Source organism: Phoenix dactylifera, chromosome 12 (assembly GCF_051530095.1).
Source record: "Phoenix dactylifera cultivar Ajwa chromosome 12, Ajwa_hap1_PhDact_Kaust_v1.1, whole genome shotgun sequence".
Lineage (NCBI taxonomy): Eukaryota > Viridiplantae > Streptophyta > Magnoliopsida > Arecales > Arecaceae > Phoenix > Phoenix dactylifera.
Window position 1 is genome coordinate 25966933 of NC_143201.1, and position 25356 is coordinate 25992288.

At 38.3% G+C, this 25356-nt stretch overlaps 2 protein-coding genes across 16 annotated transcripts; both read left to right on the forward strand.

The window, feature by feature from the left end:
* The first annotated feature begins 319 nt into the window (after window positions 1–319).
* On the forward strand, window positions 320–7658 carry LOC103708705 (jasmonoyl--L-amino acid synthetase GH3.5-like). Of its 5 annotated transcripts, none has more exons than XM_026806228.4 (5): window positions 320–633; window positions 1657–2011; window positions 2114–2215; window positions 3754–4577; window positions 6953–7658. In XM_026806228.4, exons 2-5 carry the CDS (start codon window positions 1719–1721, stop codon window positions 7495–7497), a joined length of 1764 nt encoding a protein of 587 aa, XP_026662029.4. In that variant the 5' UTR covers window positions 320–633; window positions 1657–1718; the 3' UTR covers window positions 7498–7658. The 5 variants fall into 5 exon arrangements, with proteins under 5 accessions (XP_026662029.4, XP_008792017.4, XP_017696990.4 ...); XM_008793795.6 differs by having other exon boundaries at window positions 320–624; XM_017841501.5 differs by having other exon boundaries at window positions 320–424.
* Window positions 7659–12670: 5012 nt separating this feature from the next.
* On the forward strand, window positions 12671–23957 carry LOC103708524 (uncharacterized). 11 transcript variants are annotated; one of them, XM_088709377.2, is made up of 6 exons: window positions 12681–12929; window positions 13234–13462; window positions 13740–13908; window positions 18136–18486; window positions 19067–19175; window positions 21520–23944. In XM_088709377.2, the coding sequence occupies exons 4-6, from the start codon at window positions 18141–18143 to the stop codon at window positions 21596–21598; spliced, it is 534 nt and encodes a 177-aa protein (XP_088565503.1). In that variant the 5' UTR covers window positions 12681–12929; window positions 13234–13462; window positions 13740–13908; window positions 18136–18140; the 3' UTR covers window positions 21599–23944. The 11 variants fall into 11 exon arrangements, 5 of the variants coding, with proteins under 5 accessions (XP_088565505.1, XP_089782775.1, XP_088565503.1 ...); XM_088709378.2 differs by having other exon boundaries at window positions 13264–13462; XR_015972396.2 differs by lacking the exon at window positions 21520–23944 and adding an exon at window positions 19425–21223 and having other exon boundaries at window positions 12678–13462; window positions 18626–19175.
* Window positions 23958–25356: the final 1399 nt, after the last annotated feature.

Below are 25356 nucleotides of genomic sequence, written 5' to 3' on the forward strand. Positions count from 1 at the left end.
CGCAGCGTCTTTATTGCCGGAAGAGGAGAATCCAACTCCAACGGAAAGAAAAGCTGCATATTCCGGCTCACGCTATCCCTGGTGGGGATAACGCTATCCGGTAACTATCCCACCGCGAACGGGGGCTGGTATCCATGATTTCCAACCGGCGATTAAAAAAACGTCCACGTCGCCCGACACCTCAATTGCCCCCAACTGAACAATGGTATTCTCGCAATTCTAGTAATGAGCAGAGGCATTTCCGGATGAAGGTTAACGGCCGTCACGGATCTCCGTCCCGCGGCCATATATTGGCGCTTCCCTCCTCAAATCTTCCCCCAAAACACAGAAATCCTTCACCAAATCGGAGAAGCAAGCTCGCTCGCTCGCTCTCTCTCTGCGTGCGTGTGTTGAGTTCCGAGTTCCAGTCCCACGCGAACAAACAGTAGATGCTGCTCCTTGTCTTGTTCTCTGTTTCGACTCCTTTTGGAAGGAAGCCGGCATAGAATCGAGAGGTCCCTGTTGCTCCTCCCCGACTCCAATCCGGATAATACGAGTACGACCTGAGAGAGCTCAGCTCACGGAGCGCACCTCTCGGTGCCTCGGATTGCTCGCAGTCAAGATGGAGCGGACGGCTCGATTCCTGTTCGCTTCGTACTAAGCATTCACAAGAGACAAACTTTTCTCATCGTTTTTCTTTTCAAGGATTTCGAATCATATCATTATTTTCGCGAGTAGATTCTTTGTTTCTTTCTTTAAAAGCCGTCGTGGTTGCTGTGTAAAAGATTACATTTTTCACGAGTAGATTCTTTATTTCTTTCTTTAAAAGACGTCGTGGTTGCTGTGTAAAAGATTACATCTTTCACGAGTAGATTCTTTCTTTCTTTCTTTAAAAGACGTCGTGGTTGCTGTGTAAAAGATTACATCCTTTTTACATCAAAACAAAAAAGTGCATGCTTTGTTTCTCTGTTGATCTGGGTAGCAATATTTTCTTCTAGTGAATTTGTTCTCTCATTGAGGGACGATGTGGTTTCTGTTTAACGATTCGCAGCTCTCCGTTTCTGTTTGATGATTTTTGGTGGAATCTCGTATCGTAGCAGAATTTTGCAGATTTGCACCCATAATTCTGTTTTCTTTTCCTCCCTTCCTCTCTGTTCCGATTCTGTCATCCACTTGCTCACACTTCAAAAGATCTACGACGTATTTTTCTTCTTTGTAGTATAAAGTTTTCTTTGGGTCTTGGATCCTCAGTGAGGACTTCCAACGCTCTACTTTTCTCTCCGATTTTGTTCTCATTTTCTAAGTAGACACCTCTTGCTGCTTTTTTCATTTTATTTTTGAATTTTATTCATATTTGACTTGATTAGGATGACTTCAGCCTTATTTTATGGTGTTTCTACCTTTTTCTGTCCGACCCATTACTTTCCTTAACTATAATGCTCCCTGTAAAAATTTTTTGATGAAATGCTTCTTGTAAAACTTAGAAAATCACCTCTTTTTTTCCCTCTATGATGCCTTTGTCAGTATCTTCACGCCAACTACAGTTTTGTTTTTTTTCTTTTTTGATGATGAAAGCGGGAGGTGTGACCCACCCGGTAGTTTATTGGTGATGTCAGTTACAGTTATTTTTATATTTGGCTATGCTCATCGATTGAAGTCTTCCCTTTTCCTTCACAGGATTTTGAAGGTCTAGCTTCGGCTGGGTGTAACTTCTGGTACGGTAATCCATAAGCTTTAGGATGCCGGAGAAGAATAGGGAATTCAATATTGATGGTGTGATTGAGGAATTTGAAGCCTTGACAAAGGATGCTGGGAGGGTTCAGAAAGAGACCCTTCGAAGGATTCTCGAGGAGAATGGCGAGGCAGAGTACTTGCAAAATCTGGGTCTTGGAGGGAGAACTGATCCTGAGACTTTTAAAGCCTGTGTTCCATTGGTTACTCACAAAGATCTCGAACCTTACATCCAGAGAATTGCTGATGGAGATGCTTCACCCATTCTCACAGGAAAGCCGGTAACATCTATATCATTGAGGTACCTTTTGGATACTTCCTTTGGCCTACTCCCTATAAGATGTATGCTTGGCATGCTAATAATTCCTAGTCTTTTTAACCCCCCTATTTTCCCTCACTATAGTTCTGGCACTACACAAGGAAAGCCCAAACTTCTGCTGTTCAATGAGGAATTGGTCTATTCCACAATGCAGATATATCGGTTATCATTTGCTTTCAGAAACAGGTACCGAGTTAATCTTCTTGAACATGGGTTGTAGTTTACTTCATTCATTACATTGTTATGAAGCATCTGTCTGTCCTTAAGGATATAAGGGTATTTACATCGGCTATTCTAATGCAATGTTCTTTCAAAATACATATTTTATCTTTTCAGCTGCCATTTCTATTTATTTCCTGTAACTGTTTTATTATGGAAGTATCATGGGTCTTGCTATTTTCGATACCAAACTGAGGGCTCGACTGTGTAATTGGAAGTTCTCATATTCCTTCAGTTTAGAGTTCCATTCATGGGCATGTCTTCGAAAGTAAGCATCATGTTGATTTTATGTGTAATTGTTGTTGCAAAATGATTTTTTTTTTTTTTGCCCCACCTATGTGTTGGTTTTTTTTTCTGCTAGATGCCTTTATTAATCCTAGTTTTTGCGACTTACGTTTAGACACTTTTATCCTTTCCATGCTGAAAACAATTTCTTTTCAGTTTATCAAGACCTTTAACATGCTTCCCAGTCCCATGTTTTATACCTGGATGAAACTAAGTTTGGATGTCCACATTCAGTGGTCCTTTCGGTTACTCTTCTCTAGTTTTCTGGTATACCAATGGCTATTGATCTATGTTCTCTTCTGTATAATTGGATTTTTGAATGCTGTGAAAACAAGGGACAGGAAACCCAAGTTTAAATTCAATATTGATTTTTTTTTTATTCCCTCAGTTTTCCAGTAACCAAACCAAGCCAAGCATGCATTCTCGGAGTTTTAGAATGAAATTGCAAGTCAATTCCTGAGAAGCACTTTCTCTTGTTTTTTTTTTTTTTTTTTTGCTGAAAAAAAGGGGAAGGGGGGAGGAAGGGACAAGCCCACCCCCGCGTAGCAGCCCCGACCACTGGGCCCCCACCCCGCCAGGAGAATGTTCGATGCGGGTAGACCGAGTCGTGTGTTGGGCACCCCGACCTATTTTACTCATACCATCCCCACCCGTGGGCCGGCTCAGTTATCCGACCCGACCCTCCGTATGAGTACGTCACACCTGGCACCACCCAGGCTACCAGCCGACCAGTAGCGCTTCCAGACCCCGTGTCCAGGCATGGGGCATCCGGTCCCCGAATTTAATCGACGTCCGTGCGTTTCGAACCTGGAACCACTTGGTTGGAAGCAAACGCCCCGTTCCAACTGGGCTACCACCTTGGTGGCTTTCTCTTGCTATTTTTCAATACATACATACATACATACATACATATATATATATATATATATATATATATATATATATATATATATATATATATATATATATATATATATATATTTATATTTATGGGCAATACTCAGGATTTGAACCCTGGAATTCCTCCTGGGACAACTCGCAAACAAAATTTTAGATGCATGTTTATTGTGCAAAATTAGGGAGGCTGATCCCTTCCTTGCTTTTTCCTGATATGGGAACTAGCAATTCTACTCAAACCAAGGCCTTGCATTTGTGACGCTAACCTTCATTTAGCTTCATGGTGTTGTGCGACTAACAATGAGATGCTCTGAATCTTGAAGAGAGTTTCCCATTGGGAATGGAAAAGCTCTACAATTCATCTATAGCAGCAAACAGTTCAAAACGAAAGGGGGTCTCATCGCTACAACGGCCACTACAAATGTATATCGCAGCGAACAATTCAAATCCACCATGAACGATATCCAGTCACAATGTTGCAGCCCTGATGCAGTTATATTTGGTCCCGACTTCCACCAGTCCTTGTACTGCCACCTTTTATGCGGGCTAATCTACTCAGATGAAGTCCAGTTCATTTCTTCCACCTTCGCCCACAGCATCGTTCATGCATTCCGTACATTCGAGCAGGTCTGGGAAGAGCTTTGTGCAGACGTCAGGGAGGGAGTTCTCTCCAGCAGGATTACTGTTCCATCTATCCGTGAATCAGTTTCTGGACTCTTAAGCCCCAATCCTGATCTGGCTGATTCGATATACGAGAAATGCGTGGGTCTAAGTAACTGGTATGGTGTGATTCCAGAGCTTTGGCCAAATGCCAAATATGTGTATGGGATCATGACAGGATCCATGGAGCCTTACTTGAAGAAATTAAGACATTATGCAGGAAATCTACCATTGATCAGTGCTGAATATGGATCTTCTGAAGGGTGGATAGGCGCTAATGCCGACCCTGGACTGCCTCCTGAATCTGCAACCTTTGCTGTTCTCCCTGATATTGGCTATTTTGAATTTATTCCTCTCAGGGAGAAGCCAAGGGAGCAGGAGTTGGAGAGAAGTGCTCCAACTATCCACTATACAGAATCAGAGCCAGTGGGTCTCACAGAAGTCAAGGTTGGTGAAGAGTATGAAATCATCATCACAAATTTCGCAGGTACTATGCTTGCTTGATATATATATATATATATGTGTGTGTGTGCGCCCCCCTCCAGCGTCTTCTTTTTCCATACTTTTAGGTGCAGTATAAGATAATGAAATTAACGCACAACTTTGACAGATAATATGGCACCATAAATTCACAATGTTGCGTGTGTTGTTATCTAATCTGAAATTGATTACCGACTTCAGCATAACAACAGAGATGCAGATTGCATCAAAAAAAAAAAAAAAAAAAAAAATCCAGAGATGCTGGAGCTTTACTATCTTTTTAATTTTCCTAAAAGTGGCCCTTCAGTTTTCTAAATTCTATCATTTGCTTGGGAAAGCATGCAGTTGCTGGTTTCTTTATTTCTCCTCTTGAACTAAGCATGATAGACTTTTATAGTTGCGCTTATTGACTATTGACTGCTTCTTTCGCAAGGCCTCACCTCTTTCTTGGGACCTGTTTTTGCCGTCTCTGTTCAACTGCAGAGGCACTTCGTAGTGTGAACTACGAGGGAGAAAAAGGTGATAGGAAGAGCCTTTTCCGCGAGAAAGAAAGTGGCTGGAAGCCTTTCTTAACTACTGCAAGGAAAACAAGGCTTTATTTTGAAAGTTGGTTCTTTAATTTTTGGGTCAATTTGGTCATCTAAACCATAGATTGCTGTAGTTGTTGGTGGCGGAGCATGGTACGTTATTTCTAGAAGGTAGCTTCTTGTTTGACGCACCCATAATGAGATGCATCAAACATGTCAACCAAGTAAGTCACATAGAGGCATGCAAATGCATACTACATAATATAATATTATTCTGTTGATTTACTTTGCTCAAAAAAATCTGTTAATTTACTACTTAATTGAGCATGAGATTAAGATAGGTGTGGCTTTGGTTCTTAGATAAGAGCCAGGGCTTTTAAGTAGATATTGTCATAAGCAAAATGTTCAATAGCCCTAGTGAAATTATTGACTTTGTTATCAAGAACGAGTATCAAATATATGCGAAGTTGATCTGAACAAGTTAGATTAAATCACATGAAGTTGAGACCAGAAAGAGGTAAGTCTTATTCTGGTTTAGGAGTGGACTGGACTACCAGCTCACCGAGCCACATTCTCCGGCTTGGATGTAGAGCATGTAACTTTCTAATCACTAATGTGATAATTGATAAACTTTGAAGGAATTAGTTTGTTGAAGTGGATAGTTTACTCTTGATTTTTCAGCCGATCTATTGAATAGATTTTTATAAATTAGGCTACAAGCATGCAACTATCAAGAACATGGTAAAACAATTCTGCGTGCTAGAAAGATTATGATGGTGATCTTTTAGTAGTCGGTTAACTTGCCACATGTCATCTAGCCTTTTTGGTTTTTTTTCGAAGTCTGGAGCGATGTGTTTGGCAAGTCAATTAAGTTATTAAGACCGTGGTTTATGTTGTGTTAGGTATGGAGCAGAAAGTTATTGTTTAGAGGATGGTCGGTTAGTGAGTGTTTTCATTATTTGTTATGAGTTTATTGGCTAACTAATCTAGCTAGCATCCTTCTATCGTTTTAATTATCCTTGTTATGATTCTAAATTGCATAAAGTTAGGTTTACCATGCATTGAAATGTTACAACCAGCAAGTTTATGTCATAAAAACCTGTTGTACCTTGGTTTTGCTGCATTTATAAACTTGTTTAATGTAAGTATAAATATCAATTATGCAACGCTAAGTTGAAACTAGAACCAACCACATGCAAATACGCATTTTGCATTATTTTATCATATGAATTTAAAATACTGGGCATGCTTAATTAGCTATTATAATAGAAAAAATCAACTGAGTAGGCCTGCTGTCAAAGGAGATGGTCATCTTTCACTAGGACAACCAACCTGAGGGTTGGTGTTAGTCGAGATGGTTTCCCACAATTTCCTAGGTTACTACAGAGTTCTAAATTGTGGTCTTGCTGCCTTGAATTGAATTCGTACAGCCTGCAATATTTTACAATAATGTACGAATACATCCAAGAAAATCAAAAAATACAAGCTCACAAAGTGCCGGTGGCATAAATACCTGACCTGCAACCCTCTTTAACCTTGCAAATTTGGTTTTATTGTTTTTTCATGAGCATGCCACCCAAACATTGTTGTAGTGTTGATAAATTTCTTCAAATATGTGGCAATAAGATCATTTGAAAATCCCTCCTCCTCTTCCAGCCATCCTGTAATTTCTTCTTCTTCTTCTTGCCCTACATTTTGACCATGAATGAAGTATTTAATCACACTTGCTCTAGAAAGCTTATCAATAATGGGCTAGCCAAGACTTAGCACATTGACAATCCTCCTTGAATCATTTCTTGCTGTGGACATGTTCAGCCATTATCTTTCAGATGCATGGTTCTTGTGGAAATGGCAGGTTTATACCGGTACAGGCTCGGCGATGTCGTGAAAGTAGCAGGCTTCCACAACTCCACTCCAAAGCTTAAGTTTGTGTGCCGGAGAGGCCTACTTCTTACAGTCAACATTGATAAAAACACTGAGAAGGACCTCCAATCAGCAGTTGAAGAAGCCACTGAGCTCTTAGCAGAAGAGAAGCTCGAGCTGGTGGACTTCACAAGCCATGCTGACATGTCGGCAGACCCTGGTCGCTACGTGATCTTCTGGGAGTTGAATGCCGACGCCTGCAGCGACGATGTGCTGCACAGCTGCTGTGACCGCTTGGACCGATCCTTTGTCGACGCTGGCTACATTAGTTCAAGGAAGGCACAGGCCATTGGACCGCTCGAGCTACGAGTCGTGGAAAGAGGAACCTTCCAGAAGATTCTGGACCACTACCTGTGCCTTGGGGCTGCAGTGAGCCAGTTCAAGACACCGCGCTGCGTGGGAACATCTAACAGCGAGGTCCTGCAGATCCTGTGCAGCAATACTATGAAGAGCTATTTTAGCACTGCATATGGCTGATAGCAATTTTGCCATGTATTTATCCTGTAATAAGGCTGCTGCATCTCTTGTTTAGTTTTTCCTTTGTATCTTGAGCTTGCAAGTGGTGCAGTGTTCCTCAACTTTCCCCATTGTTATACTGTCATATAAGAAATGAGAGGAAGAATTGGCAACTTTCTCGAGTTCTTGTTCTTGTGGTGCATTTGATATATGGACACAATATGCTGAGTGGTTGAAGAGATAGCCTTCAATGAAGACTGTCACTAATCTTTAATGAACGTTCTTCATCGAGGATTAGTTAGTGTTGAGTATGCTAGAGAGGATTGGGGAATGAATAATTAAAGCATCACATATATATGGTGCAGCTAGCTGCTGTAAGAGGGAGGTGGTCAAACCTTAACAAGGTACGCAAGGAAGGAGCAAAGAAACAAATTAACTTCTGATAGAAAGACAGCCGTGGCAATCAGCAACTATCAAGTTCATCAGCTTGTAGAGGCATTGAGCGTGACCAACAAAATCCTGGTCGCCTGAGATGCTGCAGGAGCCAACCAACCCACCAATTGATTTCCCCCACAGAGAGCATAGGAAGCATGGAAGTGTGAAAAGATTGCCGCAGCTAGCCCAAATATCACGAAGCAATATATTATGGGTAGGAGAATGAGGGCTCGGGCGAGATGAGATTATGGTCAACCCATGATTGGTACTTGGGAGCACCGTACTGGCTAAACAAACTCCCTCCTCCCAAGCAGCTCTGACTTCGAGAGCTTTATCAATGGTAAGTTGTTTGCCAGTTAGAGCGAGTTAAATTAATCATGGTATATAACGCAAGGCCTCGACCAAAAAAGTTAACCGAATGGTATTATTTGAATTTTTTGATTCTATATAAATACGCAAAATCTATTTAATAAATAACCAAGATGGAACTAAAAACATGCCTATATGGATCCTCGCATACTTCTCCCGTTTAAGCCCTAGTGTCATCGACAAGTTAAGAATCCAAATCCATTCCAATCCAATCACTAATACCACGATCAGCTCAAATATACTCATAGTGCATCATTTTTTGGTCCACATAGGTCATGGGCCAGTTCATTTTAATATTCTTTGTAATAACCCAGGGCCTTACCCAAAAATACTAGCCGCAATAAATTATTTGGGTTTCTTGATCCGGTATAAGTACCCAAAATCTACTCAATAAATAACCGATATAAGATTAAACATATGTCCATATTAAGACCTTCTGACAAAAAGTTCTCATCTAGTCTCTAATTCCGAGTTCAATTTAACATTTCCCCAACCTATGTTTAAAAACAAGAAAAAGCATTAGCTTTCTTTTGCGGAGAAAAAGGATAAGCATCACAAGCCGTATATAGATTGAACCAACAACTTTTTTTAAAAAAAACTGTTTCCTTTCTCTCGAGATGGGATGGAAAAAAGAACATGTCCATTATTGAATTGGATAATTGCATGCATGCCACCCATGATTATCAGAACAAAGAAGGGCAGTAGATAGGTTTGATTATATTGAACTTCAAGAACTTCAACTATCAAAATGCTACCAAAGCTATTGAGGACTAGAAACTAATAAAAAGATAATAAAAAGATAAAGAGGAAAAATATTTGTTGATGCTTTTCCTTCCATAGCTATAGCTTGATATTTATAAGTAGCTCCTATTAATTGTTAGGATAAATATTACTATCTAATTTTGACACTCATCATTACTAGTTTGCATCATGTGGGCCACTGTTACGTACCATACATGGTAGTTATCTTCCATCAACTATTCCTATATTCTACATAGTGTTACCTATTCTCCAATATTTTAGGGAGTGGTAACTACCGATCAGCCACTCTCTTTGGGTTGCATTCCACTAAAAACCTCATTCTAGATAGATAGCTCTTGATGTTTTAGCCTGCATCCTTGGTCTTTCGACCTCCACCCTTAATACTTTTTTGACCTACACTCTAATACTTCGACTTGTACCCTTAGTATTTTGGTCGTGTTTTTACCTACTTCTCTAGTACTTGGTCCAAGATTGGTATTCTTCTAATAGTATTCAACCTGGTAGTTGTATGCTTAGGCCTACTAGCCGAGTACTTTGGTTTAATGACTAAGTATCAAGGACAACTTGGCCTACTGGCTGACTATAATTTTGGTTTATTAATCGAGCACTTCAGCCTCTTGACCAAATTCTTAATCTACAACTTGGTACTTAATTGAAGATTAGCGTCCTTTTAAAATCTTTTATTTGGCTTGCATAAAATATTCTTTTTAAAGATTTATTACTATCTATACCGGCTAACCTTCCAATATCTGCTATTAATCAATATTTAGATTGCAATCATTGATCTGAATATGGTGTAAAGTAATATTTAGGCCCTAATCATTAAATAGCGGTCCAATCAGGGGTAGAAAATTAATTTAGATGGAAGAAGATTCAATCTCATACAAATATTCAATCTCAAAATGAGTCCTATCTCTTTCTAAATAAAAAATAGGATGCCTTGTCGCTTACTATTTGGAAGAATTCAAACAATAATAGACTTTTGGCTTATTTCATCTGTAAATAGTAATGAGTTTGGCTTGTTTTTATCTACATCCATCCAATGGAAAATAAGTATGACTCATTTGGTTCTGAAAAACTAGTGCTTGGGTTTATGATGTCTAAAAAAGTAGTTTTTGTGTGTTTGATTGGTTTTTGTATATTTGGTTGACCATAAAAATGTATCACATTACAGATTGGTTTATATTTGGCCGAGCGTCTACTTTTCTAGAAAAGTTATATAAAATACTTGTTATGCACTTGATAAAAAAAAATAGTTTACCTCATTCTATCTAAAAGCTTGAAGGCACTTCTAGAAAATTTTTTTTTAATTTTCAGCTAGTAGAAATTGGACCTTTTCATGTCTATATAGATTTTTCTTTTTCATAAAATATAAGAATCTTATTATTATGGAAAAGCTACTTTTCTATCTCTCTTATTTGACAACTCTAACTAAATATAAAGTACTCCTCAATTTTTTGGTCACTATATTTTTCTTTCTCCCCTCCCCACTAACCAAATGAGACTTTATTTGCATGAGACACGGATCAAAGCCTATGGTTTGAACACAGCTAGGACCACTTACGTGGCCCGCTGCATAATCGAAACACGGCCTTTTCCCGTTAATTTGGCTTGAGCCTCCGGGGAAATACAGAAATCTCATGCAAAGAAGTTCTTACTAGATATGTAGTTTTTTGGTTGATCTATTTACAAAATCACTGTATGGTACTAAATACAAGCACTTGGTTGTTGGATTATCAAAAGGTTACATATCAATCATATTAACTTTTTTTTATGTGATTTTTTTTGTTGCTTTAGTAGTATTCAATAGTTCTCAATTCATCAACAGCAAACAAATTGAAGGTTCGACTAGCCATCGAATCTTTTTCAGTTGCAACTTCGTAAGATACTTAGAAGAATGCACATTGAGGTTATCTTCTATGGCAAGTGAGATAGCAAGACAAATGATACGGGATCAGGGTGGTGCCCCCATCCATGTAGAGCGAATAGCTAACCATGTAGCAGGCCACCTTGAACTATAACAACTGAAAATGAACTGCACTCTTATAAGGCAATGTTTGGAATGCTCAAATAATGTTATTCTAAAACAAAAGTATCCTTATCAGAATTTTTTATCCAATAAATTGGTTTCGCTGTCACTTTGGTAATCCTACTCCCCAAGGTAGCTACACTTGATATTTGGTGAAAAAAGCTTTCTTACATAGTGTAAATAATGTTTCCCTAGACTATAGGACTCTTTGCATGTGATGTATATTCAAGTAATCTATGTACAAATAAGTCACCTTTGGCTCTTTTTTACGAATGCTATCTTCATTCTATGAACAATCCACTTGCACCTAATGAAATCTCCTGAATGTTATTGCATTGGCAAAGTTTGGTTGCATCTTGACTTTTACCTGAAGGCCTCTTCTCACATAATCATGCTAAGCGGAGGTCTGGTCGTTCTGGTGCATATCTTGCCGGGTGATTCGGGGAAAAGAAGGCATTGCATCATTAAGGAACTGCAAGAATATTCCACCAATGGTTGTTGATGAGAAGTAGACGGTCATGGTAGGAGAGGTCTTTACCTATTAGGGAAACTTTAGATCATAAAATTTTAATAAAATGGGAATGTTGACAACCACATTTGAGAAGAAATCCGAGGTGGAGCTCCATGTTTGGATGGCTGATTGGTCTCAAACCTTTGGCATGGGCTTCACAAGTCAAAGCTGGTAGCTACTTTCCCTTTCGTTTGGGCAGTTTATTCGCGGTTAACTGAAGCGGCCATCCTAACATGCTAGGAGAAGTTCATGGTCTTCCCTCCTTTTTCTTTTTCCCATTTTTATATAAGAAAATTTCTATGTTTACTGTTCGCCTTCGGATGGCTTTTCTCAAGATAAATTTCGGCAGTAGCGTAGTAGATGGAGGTAGGAGAGGTCGATCCTGATTTATGATCAGAGGACAGGATTCCGGGTTCGTAGCTACAGGTGGTGTCAAATTTTTGATATTTCTATTCTAAAGTAAAGCTAAGAGCGGCATGGAAAAACATAAGGAATGCACGGCTAATCTTACGAGTGAGCTATATTATTTTAGAGGGAGACTGAGCGATGATGATTTGGTGGATATCAAGGCAGCACCAGTCCGTTGGTGTTCACTGTTTAGAGGATAGTTAGTAACTGCAGCTCCATCTAGGCCACCCACATATATAAAGAGATGAATAGAGCTACCGATTGGATGGCATTTTACATAGCTGATTACTTTGGATGCATCACATAAGAGGATCCAGGGTTCATTTTTGGGACATTCTATCTCTGATTGTGTTGGATATACTTATACTAGATGGATATGTCTTTAACTGCCTTAACCAAAAAAAAGGGGGTATATATTGGGCTTTTCAGTCAACTATGGCGGTATAACCTAAGCCCAGCATGTCAAGCAGGCCCATCCGAAGGTCCAAATTTTGTCTCCAACCGTAGGTGGGTCGTTGTTTAACTATTGGACCGGTGCTTGCACGACCCAAGACGGCCCATAGATTGGTCAACACGCATACGCACACCACGCGAAGCCAGCTGGATGCTTGAAGGATACGCTACTTGGCCCAGTTTCGGTTAATACTCTCCTGATTCCTCAATCCTTAGATGAACAGCCCGCTCTTGGTTCTTGGATCGATTGGCGTTTCGCAAGCCCGGCAGGTTGATCGGGCCCATCACCCAAGATCATTAGCGGGTCGCGTCAATTTAAAACCCGCATTTGTTATGAAAGCAATCTTGATTCCCATGAGAGGCCCGCTAGAGCCCCTTCATTGCAACCCACTCTCGCTCATCTTTGATCTTCTTCCGTTTCTGAATTGAGAGGCGATAAGGCGTTCCATGATGGAGTAAGAGAGCAGTCGTTGTGGAGATGAAGAGGTTTGCGCGTATTTGTCTTTCTTTCTTCCATTCGATGCCCAATTTCTATTCTTTTTCTTTTCGATAAAATTTTTTTTTATTGGATATCGTTGTTTTACCCGTCTCTTCTAGAGTTTTATTGTCTCCATCGGATGCCATTCAAATTTCTAAATTATCCAAGAAACCCGCTATTCGAGTTCTTGATCGGGACAGCCACTTTTGGTTTCTTTTGATTTCGATAATAACTTCGTGATTAGTTTTGATGCGGTGAAAATAGAGAGGCAATGCCTTGCCGGATTGATTTTCCCGTGTTTCCATCTGATAGTGGGACTGAAGTTTCTTGATTGGTTGCGAGATTCTTGCGATCGACGATGCGGTCGGCAATGTCGGAGGATCCGGAGCTCGGCGATTTCTTGGATTACATGGAGAAGCTCAAGAATTATGAGCGATTGGGTGTGCTTAAAGGGACTGGAACGGATACTGATGATGATTTGGATCTTGGGAGGATGAAGCAGCTGCTGCAACGACTTGGCAACCCCCACGCCCAATTTAAGGTGTGCAAGAATCTTTGGGAAAGAATTCTTTTTTTGATTTATTTCTCTGTACCGACTGCTGAATCTTTTTTATGTTTATGGTTTTATCAAAGCATCACTAGATGAATCCCATCACGAGAGAGAAAGAGAGAATTTGTTCATATACTACTTTAGAAGTTGTATAATGGCGAGATATTATAGATCATATATCTTTTTCATGTCAGTGCGTGTCCTAAATACTAGTTTATAAAATAAATAAAAATTAAACCCCATTTCTTCATGATTTTGGCAATAATAGGGCCAAAGCCAAGAAGAGTAGGAACAAGAGGAGATGTTTCAAAGGAGGGCTTGTTGGCTCTGGAGATTGAGGGTGGCAGCCGCCCTCCCCCCTTGCTTTCTCTCTCCACCTGCCCATATTGACCCGATCGTGTAGGAATTCAATTTGAAGCCAGTCCACTAATGAACAGGTTGGTTTCAGAGTAATTTGAATCTTTTGGCTTAACGCCCTGCCTTCTCTTTTTCGGGTATGTTTTCGGATGGGTTGATGGGTTCATGTTGACAACTGCTCTTCCTATAACTGGTGTATCTTTGGTGCTCTAAATTCAGCTGCATAATTTACATAGCATATCTGAGTCTTTGTTGCCTTCATAAGTAAATTTTCTTTCAGGAGACAAATGCAACAGCATGAAGGGGCGTACCAACAATTATCTGCTCTACTTTATCTACTATAGACACCAATATATATATATTATCTGTTTGTTGTATGCAAAGGCAACTTTTGCTTTAAGAACATCAATAGATCATTTGTTGTCTTAGGCTTAGCTAAGACCTAATCCAATTATACACCAAGATCATGATCTTGGTCAATTTTTCAGATTTTGGTCAAGCAGGTCTGCATATGTGTGTGATATATGAAACTTAAGATCCTGATCCTGTCTTATTTCTTAGTCCAAGCAACTCTCATTTGCATATAATTAAGATTTTGTACTTGACTTGGTCTAGAATGCTAGAAGAGTCATTCTTGGTGCCAGTTGGTGGGAAATATGAAAGAGGAATTCTAAAATTCTTAGATTTCAATGAGAGGTTGGGGACTTATGGACTGTTTGAAGGTATTTTACCTGACTTATCTCCGTTTCGACCAAGAGAGCTGACTTTTTCATTTGACTAAAGTCTGACCTTTGAGACATGAATGTTGTTTTTCTGTTTCCCTTCTTTTGGTGACTTTTATTGGCTTACAACATTGATAATGGGATAACACTGATATATCATATCCACCATTTTACTTCTCTAGTGAAGGACCTTTGAACCATTGTACTCAAAAAAGCAAAGAAAGAAAAAAAACAGGAAAAAGAGGACTTATGAACCAAGTCCAAATATGCTTCAGTTGCAAGTAGAATAGAGCCAGCCATACTGTCACAATGTTTGCTTGCAGATTCATGCTAAATCCAAAGAGTCCTATTTGAGGTTGTTGTATACCTTTTATCTGTATCTGGATGAATCTCTTTTAAGTAAAAGCCAACACCAATTGATATTTCATGATAATACAGCAATTCTACATTCCTACTTTGTTAATCTGATCATTATTCCTTTATCCTATAAAGTGCTGCTGAAATCTGATTCAGTTTTCACCTCTCTACAATCTCATCAAATAAAATCTGCTTTTGTGAAGCTTTATCCTGACTTTTGATGGCTGCTTTACCCCTGAGAAGTATGTATTGGTAAGGTCTTGTGCTGAACCCCTTTCTCTTTGGGGGGTAGTTGGAGGAGGCAGATTTTTCACTGGGTCCTTGTCTCTGACTCACCATAATGTAAAACTTTGAAATCCACAATTTTTTCTCGAATGCTAATCTAGTTCTCTCTTGCATGTATTTTCAACATATAAAACTGATAGAATTTGTGTGGTACAGGCTCCAAAATGCAAGCTTATATATCATTCAGTTTTCTATTTCATGTTCTTCAAATTTAAGTTGTCACAATATAAGACTTTAATAGTTCTATAGTGGTCTTCTTTGCATCCTATGCGAAAAGTTTGGTGCATATTATCATGAGTCCAAACTGGGTTATCTCATTGATATCGGGCAGTTTTAGATTTTGCAAAAGTGAGACAAGATCTGATGCAAAACATTTTGTCTAACTGACAGGCATCATTTGCATGGCATTTTTGAAATGAACAAATTGAAAATAGTGCCACCCTAGTTGTCAAATAGCCCAGGAGAAGACCCTAGGCAATGTACCCTTTGATTGCATATAAAATTGAAATGGCAATTAGGCAACCACCAGGGCAACAGACTTTATACAAAAATTTCTTCATGTATTTCAAATGTTGGTCGAAGCTTGCATTGTTTCAATAAGCTATCCATATTGTGTGATTTTAGGGTACATTGATAATAATTAATGCATGAAATCTACCTTTTTTTATAAAGGAAAAAAAAAAGAAAGAAGACTTCCAAGTCTATCATGAAACTATTGTTTGTACTAATCTTAAGGAATAGAAGTATTCAACTTCAATGTTGTTTTGGCTCCACTTGTAGAGCACATTCTTTTTGGATGTGGAATATGGGTTCATATATGATATACATGACGTTTATACTACGATAACAGTAGTAAGGCTGGTATTTTACTGCTATCAATCATATACACTATAAAAAACATGAAAACAGAGCACAATACAAGAGAAGCAATAGGAAAATGAAAACAAGTAAGTTAACATATTCCCAAAAAAGAGAACAGAAAGAAATTGCCTTAGGCTGCTTGACCTATGGAAGAATCATTACGAAGCACAATCAGATAAAGATAACAACAAATATAAACTCAATTTTATGCAAATCACAAATTTTGACTTCAACTGCCGACTGGAAATAGCATATTGTTTGAAAAAACTGCAAAGAGGAATCACCAACAAATATTGAAGAGAAATATCCTCTTGATAACATCAATTGTAACTCCAAAATGGGGGAAAAGGTAATGAAAAATGCTGCAATTTTTTTTTTTTAAAAAAAAGGTTTTGCTTAATGGGTTGACTGAACCTATGCTCAACTGGGTTGGACATTGAGTCATGCAGGTCCTGTATATTTGGGCTGGGTTGGGTGAGCACTTGATAGAAATGGATGGTCGAGGTGACGGCCCATTGCCTAAACAGGTGCCTAGTTCCGTAAGAAAGTGCTCACTTAGTGGGCTGTCTAGGCAGGACGAGAGTGCCAAGGATGATAGAACTGTTCATCTGACCTCCATTCCAGTTTAGCTTTTCGATAATCACAACCAAAATATTCATAAAATTATTGTTATACTCTTTGCCATAATTCATTAGATACATTGGTAATAGGGGCTAATATGGTATTCCTGGCCACCCAAATATTTATATAATCCAATGGTCGATCTCAGGGGAGGGGCCATGGACCCCCCGAGCATCGAGAATTCCTTTTATGCCTGCCACAGAGGGTCCTGTTTGACTTCCAATACCAATTTTGGGAACTATTGAAGGAAAGAGAAGAGAGAGGAGGGGGGGAGGGAGAGTCAGAGAGAGTGAGCGAGCCAGCTTGGGCTTTCAAAAGGAAAGAGTAAAATGAAAAGAAACGACTTCGTAGACCTTTAGCACGAATCAATAAGGATCTTTCTTTTTTTTGTTCTTCTATATTTGTTTTATCTCCTTTCATCTCTATTTGTTTTCTTTTTCTCACCTTTCTTAGATCCACAAACTTTTGTATATACATGTTAAATATTCTCCTACTTTTGGACCACAAATTATTAGGATTTTTGCAGTACATGCATATCCATAGGATTATAGAAACAAGGCATATTTTATTATTTAGTCTTTTTACAATGTATTTGTCTTAAACTACTTTATATTCTATATTGTAAATTTCTAGCTCATAAATTTTTTCAGTTGTCTTAGTCATGTTACTCTATCTAATTTTCTAATTGCTCTTTTATTTCTTGTAAGTGAAATAGGATGGAGCTTTCATTCTAGACATAAAAGAGAAGTCATCAATATTGACATTAAAATTATTTTAAAAACTTCAATTTCCTCTGTTAATCCTTCATATACATTTTGTTTCTAATTTCTTTTTCAATTATAAAGGTTAGGGTGATCTGGTAATTTAAAGAATATTTTTCTTTTATTAGCGAATGAAGTATGGTTGAATCTCTCATAACTCTGAAAAAAAGACTGTGACTCACTACATAATGATAGATAACTTTCAGGAACTCTTCTGGTAGGCTATCCCATATTGTATTATCCATTGTACATTTTCTTTTTTGTCTGCTCTTTTGATGCAATGCTGATGTTTTTTGTTATTTTTTTAATTGTATTATTTTCTTTTTCTAATGGTTTTTCTCTTTAGGTGCTTTTCTTTTGCCTTAGCTGTGAAACCAAGTATTTTAATTTTCTATTCTTCTTTCAGATGCATTTTAAATCTAACATATGAACCACACTTCCTCACTGATAATACATAACAATTTTCAATATTATCTTTTATTCTGAGGAAGTGTTATACCAAGTCAAACTGACAGCATGATAACACAAGTGAATTGCTAAAATTCTCATCTTCATCCTTTCGTGTGTGTATTTAAGGACATTAGAGATTGAGAACAAATTGAAAGTTGGTTGGTTCTATATCTCTTAGGTAATCAGAATGACAAGTGAACATGGTTTTTTTTTTTTTTTAAGATTATGCCCGCTCTACTTTTCTTTACAGGTCGAATGCCAGAGATTCGGTTGTTGACAGAGGTCAGCATTGCAGGAGGAAAATCTCATGTCGCTTCAGCTTCGACATTAAAAGATGTCTGGATCAGAACTACATTAGATTTAGGAATGGATTTTTTTTGGATATTGGGGATGATTGATGATAGGAAGACTCTTGAGGGTCATCCCAGTGATTCACGAGGATCATCAGATCACAACCCAGCAATGTTGGTTATGTGTCATATTTCATCTGTAAGTGATTCAATTAAGGTTGCTGCTCGGTTGCTCAAGTCCAGGGTAGGTGAAAAGCGCAGTGTAATTGTTGCTACTGGCTTCCTGCATATAGTTTCGGCTGCATCAGCAGGTATGCACCACTGATCAGTTTCTGAGACATGCATAATGCTCTAGTCTTGATTATTGGAATAGTAGACATGGGGTGTTATCGACCTCTGTGCTTGTTTGATTGAAACTTGGTTATGCCAACTCCACATGATTGCATGAAGAAGATCATTCTGAGTGTAGTATGATAGTGATTCACGCATTATGGACAAGTCAAGACTCTGAACCTGCCCAAGGAAATTATGGAGTCCAAATTCTTTGGAATGGACAAAAAAATACTGAATCTGGAACCCTCCAAGCTGCGAAAGGTTTTGCCTGATTCACGATCCACTCAAGGTAGTTGAATAGAAAACTGGTTAGCTTTGAAAACTCTACTGATTAAGCTGGTATCTTAGTCTCATATTCACATTTCAGACCTGCATTATTTTTCTAAAGTTTTGGTGTCAATGTATGGTTGTTTTTTCCGCAAGTTCATGCCGCATTAATTTCCAAGCTTAGACAGAAATGGTGCTGACTCCATACACTGAGGAACTGATTCTGGTCGGTGGAGAATTTATACCTCTCCAACAAGTATTGCAGAACTTAATTTATCCTTACATGTGCAGGTATATGCATGGCTTGTTGGAGCACACCATTTCTTGTACTCGAGTACAAGCTTCCAAGGAAGGAAAGATGTTTATTCCCGAAAGTCTCTGAGATGGCGGTAAATCACAGGTAGCTTTACCTTAAAGAGCCTAATATTTTTTTAGACTTCTAACTAAATTTCAAGACCAGAGACAATGTTTAACTTCACCAAAACTAGCACTTTATTCATCCAAAAGATGCTTAAATCCATGCCATAAACAATTCCCAATTATATCCCACCATAAAAACCTGTGCAAATTAATAATGAATATTAAAAACATAGGAAAAAGAAATTGAGCTCGACTGTGGGAAGATATATGACTCACCTAATCTTAACAGGGGACATGGATGGATCAAACAATGGTGTTGGTAATTTGGAACATAGCATCGGAGGGGAGAGGAGGGAAGACATCATTATTACCATAGTTATGGATTCCAAGGGTGGTGATGTCACCATGGGTAGGAAGGCCAAGGACTTAGTATCATTGCAAGGGGCATGGCTCCAAGAAGGCACGAACTGATACTGTCACGTTCTTTGACTTTTTTGGCTATATTTGTCCTATTTGGTTATATAAGTGTTGGTCTTGCTCACCACCACCATCTAATAATTATCTGTTCTCTCTAAACTCATACTTCGTCCTTGCCAGTCTCCAGCCAATGCTTGCTCGGAATAAAAAAATGTCATTACAAATAGCTAAGAGTCATAGCCTACCCCTACCAATGACTGTGAACAAAGGTCCTTTAATATGTGTTATGGTAGAAATAATTCATCCATCAATTACGACTCTATTATTAACCAGATGAAACATGCTAAACTATAAAAAAATATCATGCATTTGTTTATCAACGGTGGACATTATTCGCCTCTGAATTGCATAACAGAACGCAACTTTAATTTGTGATTAAATAAACTAATTTATATAATAAAGTTCAAGGGTACAGTTGATATTTCCATGAGGACAATCAAAGCTTGAATTATTTGCTGCATACGTACCTGCTTACACACATGCGTATATACATGTGCGTATATATACATAATCTCACACGCGCGCACGCGCATATATATATGTGTGTGTGTGTGTGTGGATGGATGGATGAATGGATGCACGGTGCATGCATCCTACATGTATATAATGGAGGCTTAGTTCTTTTTCATCATGTAGACTCCCGTATTAATGATGTTAATATTAATATGCTAGCCATTATTAAAGTTCATTACTTAATATGCAATGAATATTAATGATGATGATATTAGTGTACTTATCTATCACTAAAAATTATTACTTACTATGCGACATTGAAGCCTTTTATTTATTATAATATACTATATTATATTATTATATTTTCAAGAATAGATAAAAAAATTAAAAAAATTGTACTCATTATATGACGCCAGAATTAAAGACACCAGAATTAATGACGAGAGTATTTACATAAAAGCTTGCTTATGTAGAGTTCTTCATTTGCCATATGGACACTGATATCAATGATGACGACAAAGTTTGTCGTACCGGTTGGTATCAATGCATATTGACGCTATCGGTATACGATATAGAAGGGATACCGAACCAGTATGCGATACAAGAGGTGTACCAAGTGTCGGTATACTGAATTAGCTCTACACTGGGTGTACCGGCATAGTAATAGAATGGCATCACTATAGGATTCGATACCGAGGCAGCATACTTTGGATGTCAGTATTAATAATGAGAATTTATACTTGGTGGCTTAATTTCTGTAGAGGTCTCTATTCGTTGTATGGATGTTAGCATTAATTTGTTGGTCATTGTTAAATTTTATTTTTTATTATACAATGGATATTAATGATGCAGATATTAATATCTCCAATCATTATTGAATTCCATTATTTAATATACAGCAGAAATTTGACTATTTAGACGTCATATTTGTTATATTTGTTGCACTGTCGTATGGCATATTGAAAATAGTTAGTAAAAAGAGGAAAAATCACATTACATGGTTTTGGATCAATGGCATCCATATTAATGATGAGAGTTTCTAAACTAGGCTAAGCTTATGTAGAGCTCTCAATTGCTATGTGAAAGCTGCTATCAATGATGCTAGTACTAATGATAGAAATTTGTACTTGGTCGTCATTAAAAGTTATTGCTTATGTATAACAGACCTTGTGGTTAATGGGACAGCATACAACCTTGTGGTCGCCATTTCTTAGTAATAAAATACAAGCTGATCTCTCTTCGTCCTTTAATGGGAGAATGAAGCGGATGTAGGAAATTCCCGTCCGGTCTTAAAGTTGGTGTTCCAGTACTAGCTTTAAACAAAGCTGATTAAAGTTAAAGGATCAAAGAAAGATTTGGTCTTTTCCATTTCCTCTGCTTTTGAGACCACCATGGCTTGCTCCTTATGCGGTTCCTTAAATGTGTTCCCTTTATATGATGAAATTTCTCAGCAGATCCCATGTCTCTCTTTACTTCTGCAAAGGTTGCAGTAGTGGGTCGAAAAAGAGGAAAAAAATAAAGCCTCGCAAATAGGGGTCAACTCAGGCAGATGAATGATCCGGGCATCACTGCGAACCGAAACGAATCAGCAACGAGGCACAAGATAGCAGAAGAATGGCGCATTGCATGAAATAATATGGCTTCGGCCTGCACCTCTAAAAGGAGCAGTTTTCCTATTTAAACCCTCATCACAAGCCCACTTTTGCCTGAAATTGGTATCGCCATCTATTTATCCAGTGCCAAAGTGCCGCTGTCCGCCTGCATACTGGTACATGTGAAAATTTGGATGCAAGAGCACGGGAGCAACCACCCTGCATTCAATAAATATTGATCATAGTTAGTATCAAGACTTAATTTAGCGATTTCCTTTGACAAATGATCTTGAAGGATCAAATGCAAAAACCAGTTGGACCGGTATTGAGGCTTGCAGATTCAGAACATATTTAGACTCAACTGAGATCTATAGCCTTCTTGAATCGAGTATGGATTCCAAATAAATGCATAGGGTCCTATTTGGTACAGTGGGGGACATATCTCCAAAAGTTTACTTTTTTTATAATCAAACACTATTTTGAACCCCTCTGAAGTCTGAACTTGGAAAGGGAGTGCATCATTCTATTCATCATTTTGTTGGAACAGGCATATACTACATCAAAGGAAAAAAAAAAAAAACTATCCTCCGCAATTGTTTTTTTAACCTTTAATTTTTTTAAAAAATTAAAAACAATGTAAAACATCATGCATTAAGTCTTTGCAGATATCTCTCTAGATAAATACGAAAAAAGCTCATATACCATGAGATAAATCTTATGGGTACGCAGAAAGAAACTTTCCTAAGGTCGGACCGAGCCTATGCCATATTGAACATTCGAACTTGACAATTAGATATATTAAGTAAAACAATGAACTTTACACTTACATTCGTTTTTTTTTTTTTTTTTTTACTTTTTTATGAGGAAAAGTTGAGGTTTTTCTTTTTACAATTATATTTATAATACTTGTTATAGAATGGTTGCATGATTGGCTTCAAATAATTGGACCCATATCAACTGTTCCGTTGCTGCGACTGTTCAACCATAGGATCTACGCCTAGCTGGCCCTACGCCGGACTCCGGAAGCAGCCTGTATTTGGCGGGGTTCGCCCAAAACCGTAGGCTGCCAACTCGATCCTCGGTACTGACAACCATTATCTCGTGTACCGCGCCCTCTTCTTCTTTGACCGTGTTTCCCGCTGCTACCCTGTCCTGCATTTGCATCAGATGAAGCAGCGAGACCAGATACCGACACGTGTAAAGCCTGGCATTGCCACGTGCAGCAGCCTGTCCTGCCCATCCTGGCCCAATTCCCTAAAACACCCTTCGTCCTCGCTCTCTTTAATGCAACTTCCTCGCAAGATCAGACACGGAACGAACGTCTGTCTTCGAAAGAAGGGTAGATTGGGCCTGGTCTGGACCGGGCCCGGTAACGGGACATAAAGTCGAGAATTGGTAGGATTCGGACCTTTTCTTTTTCAAGTCCGACTCCTCGGAAGTAGGACACGATTCCCGCCCCGCTTCTCAGCTCTTCATGTCGTTCAGAAGAACTCAACTGCCAAAACCGTACTTTATCGATTTGTTAAAAAAAAAGAGGGAAAAAAAAAAAGGAAAGGAAAAGATCGCCGATTGACCGCGCTTTTTCGGCTAGGCTAGCATGAGCTGTCTCCCCTCATAATATTTTCTTCTTTTTTTTTTAACTTGAACCCGTTATCTTCGAATTGGATCGTGAGGGGCCCATTTGGACAGTAACATCTTGATCTTAAATACAAGGATGGGCTGGTTCCATCTTGCAAAGTGTAATGAAGAACAAGCAGCTCCTACAAGTCTTTTTCCATGGACGCCTAGTCCTCTCACAGGTGGTACGTATAAATAATTAATGATAATCACTGCAGGTGACTCCCTTGTCTTGCTTATGGTTTGAGAAAAAGTTGGTGAATTGCTTCATGAAGCATTCGTTCAGTTGTTGAGGATCTTTGAAGCTGCAGGGCAGAAGAGACTATAAAAAGCATCGAAAAGATGTAAATTAAAAAATTAAAATTTTGGTCTATTCACACAGAAGCACGCAAAGTAGCTAATTTGGCCATGAATTGTGTGAGGCGACTTATTTTGCTTCGATTTCTTTGTGCTCCCTTGAGTTGACAAAACTATTGTACTTTGATAATTCAGCTGAATTTATTTAATAATTTAACTATGTGCCTGTGTACGTGTGTGTATATATGGGTTATATATAAATTGTCGTCATTCTGGTACTTTCAGAGTTAGAGGGACATATTCAAAGGACGCACCAAAGATAGCTACAGATGTAGGAAATGGTCCAATGCTTGAATTATTATTTGCATTATCTTATGTGCATACTTGTGTAAGATGGTGAGTTGTCAGAAAGAATTAGGTAGGCATGCCTTTCAGTCAGTGCTTAATCTAATAATGCGTTCATACCAAACTTAGGTTGTTGATAGTCTATGAACTATCCAATTCATTAAATTCATTGTCCATCATTGTTTACATACTTCACTACAATTTTTGAAATGGTTAAGATAATCTAAGGTTGGTGCTAAATTTTAGCACTTTGCAAGATTATTATTGTGTTTATGAATTTGAATATTTAATTGCCCACAATTTGCAAGAAGGCTCCGCACCTAGTCTTTTTCCCATCTCACATAGAGAGTAATGTAACTACGTTGCTAGTTATATATATACATTTGTTGTCAATATACAAGACTAAAAAGATATATGAATAAACTTTTATCATTAAAGGTCAAGATGTAATTTAGCTAGTCTTTATCGAAGCTTCCTATAATTTCGATCATGTCTACAGTAGAAAAGTTCATGCTGAACAATGAATAAAATACCCTAAAATTAACATCCAATAAGTATAAACAAACGGCTCATAGAAATCAATTTCAGTAGCCCCAAATTATGTGTAAGATGGTGAGAAACCTATGGCACGATAAAGGGGTAATGCTCCGAGAAGCCTATTTTGTATAAATGAAAGCTTCCACTTATGAGGTGGTGCAAGAGGATTTTTTTTTAATTCAATGGTACTAGTATTGTACAGAGGAAATGGTTGATTATTAGATTGCTAAACTAGAACTAGTAGGCTCCATGAAATTATCATATACCTTAACAAGTGTTTTAAAATATGGATGCCAATTGCAGTAATTAGTGAAGTCATTCTGGATGTTGATACTCAATGACTTGGTTCAAACCCCACCTACATCTGGTAGCTGAATGGGGGATAACCTCCTCCATCTTCTTAGAGGAAAACAATATGTCCTCAAGCATTTTCTTGCAGTAAATGTTTAAATGGTCATTTTATAAACTAATTCAAGCAGTAGTTCAACATCAATTGCCCAACATCCTGAACAAACCTGAAAAATTATATCACATAGATGAAACCATGCTATCTTAACTAAAGAGATCATGTATGTAGTGCTTTTCTGTATGGGATACACTTGCTCATATTAACAGGATCGTGTATTTAAATACAGGATACGGGTACACTTTGTCGTATGTTGCACTGCTCGGTCATTGTTATCTGGACGTAAACATGCTCGCTAGTACCATTCTTTTCCTAATTAGAGGTCCCTCCTAAAAGCATGCAAACTCGAACGGTGTTCACGTGAGGCACGGCACCAATCAATGTTGCTAGTTGGAGACAGGAATGGGCCCATGCATCTTGTAGACAGGAATGGACCCATGCATCGGACAGCCAATTTGGTGCTGTTTGTCCATGAAAGTAGATCTGGTTCTTCTATA

Coding starts and splice junctions, on each gene's coding strand:
- LOC103708524 (XM_088709379.2), top strand. CDS start 18,141: ATGCCAGAGATTCGGTTGTTGACAGAGGTCAGCATTGCAGGAGGAAAA. Junction 18,487..19,066: donor AGTTTCGGCTGCATCAGCAG/GTATGCACCACT, acceptor TTACATGTGCAG/GTATATGCATGGCTTGTTGG. Junction 19,176..21,519: donor GAGATGGCGGTAAATCACAG/GTAGCTTTACCT, acceptor ATTTCTCAGCAG/ATCCCATGTCTCTCTTTACT.
- LOC103708705 (XM_026806228.4), top strand. CDS start 1,719: ATGCCGGAGAAGAATAGGGAATTCAATATTGATGGTGTGATTGAGGAA. Junction 2,012..2,113: donor GTAACATCTATATCATTGAG/GTACCTTTTGGA, acceptor CCCTCACTATAG/TTCTGGCACTACACAAGGAA. Junction 4,578..6,952: donor CATCATCACAAATTTCGCAG/GTACTATGCTTG, acceptor TGGAAATGGCAG/GTTTATACCGGTACAGGCTC.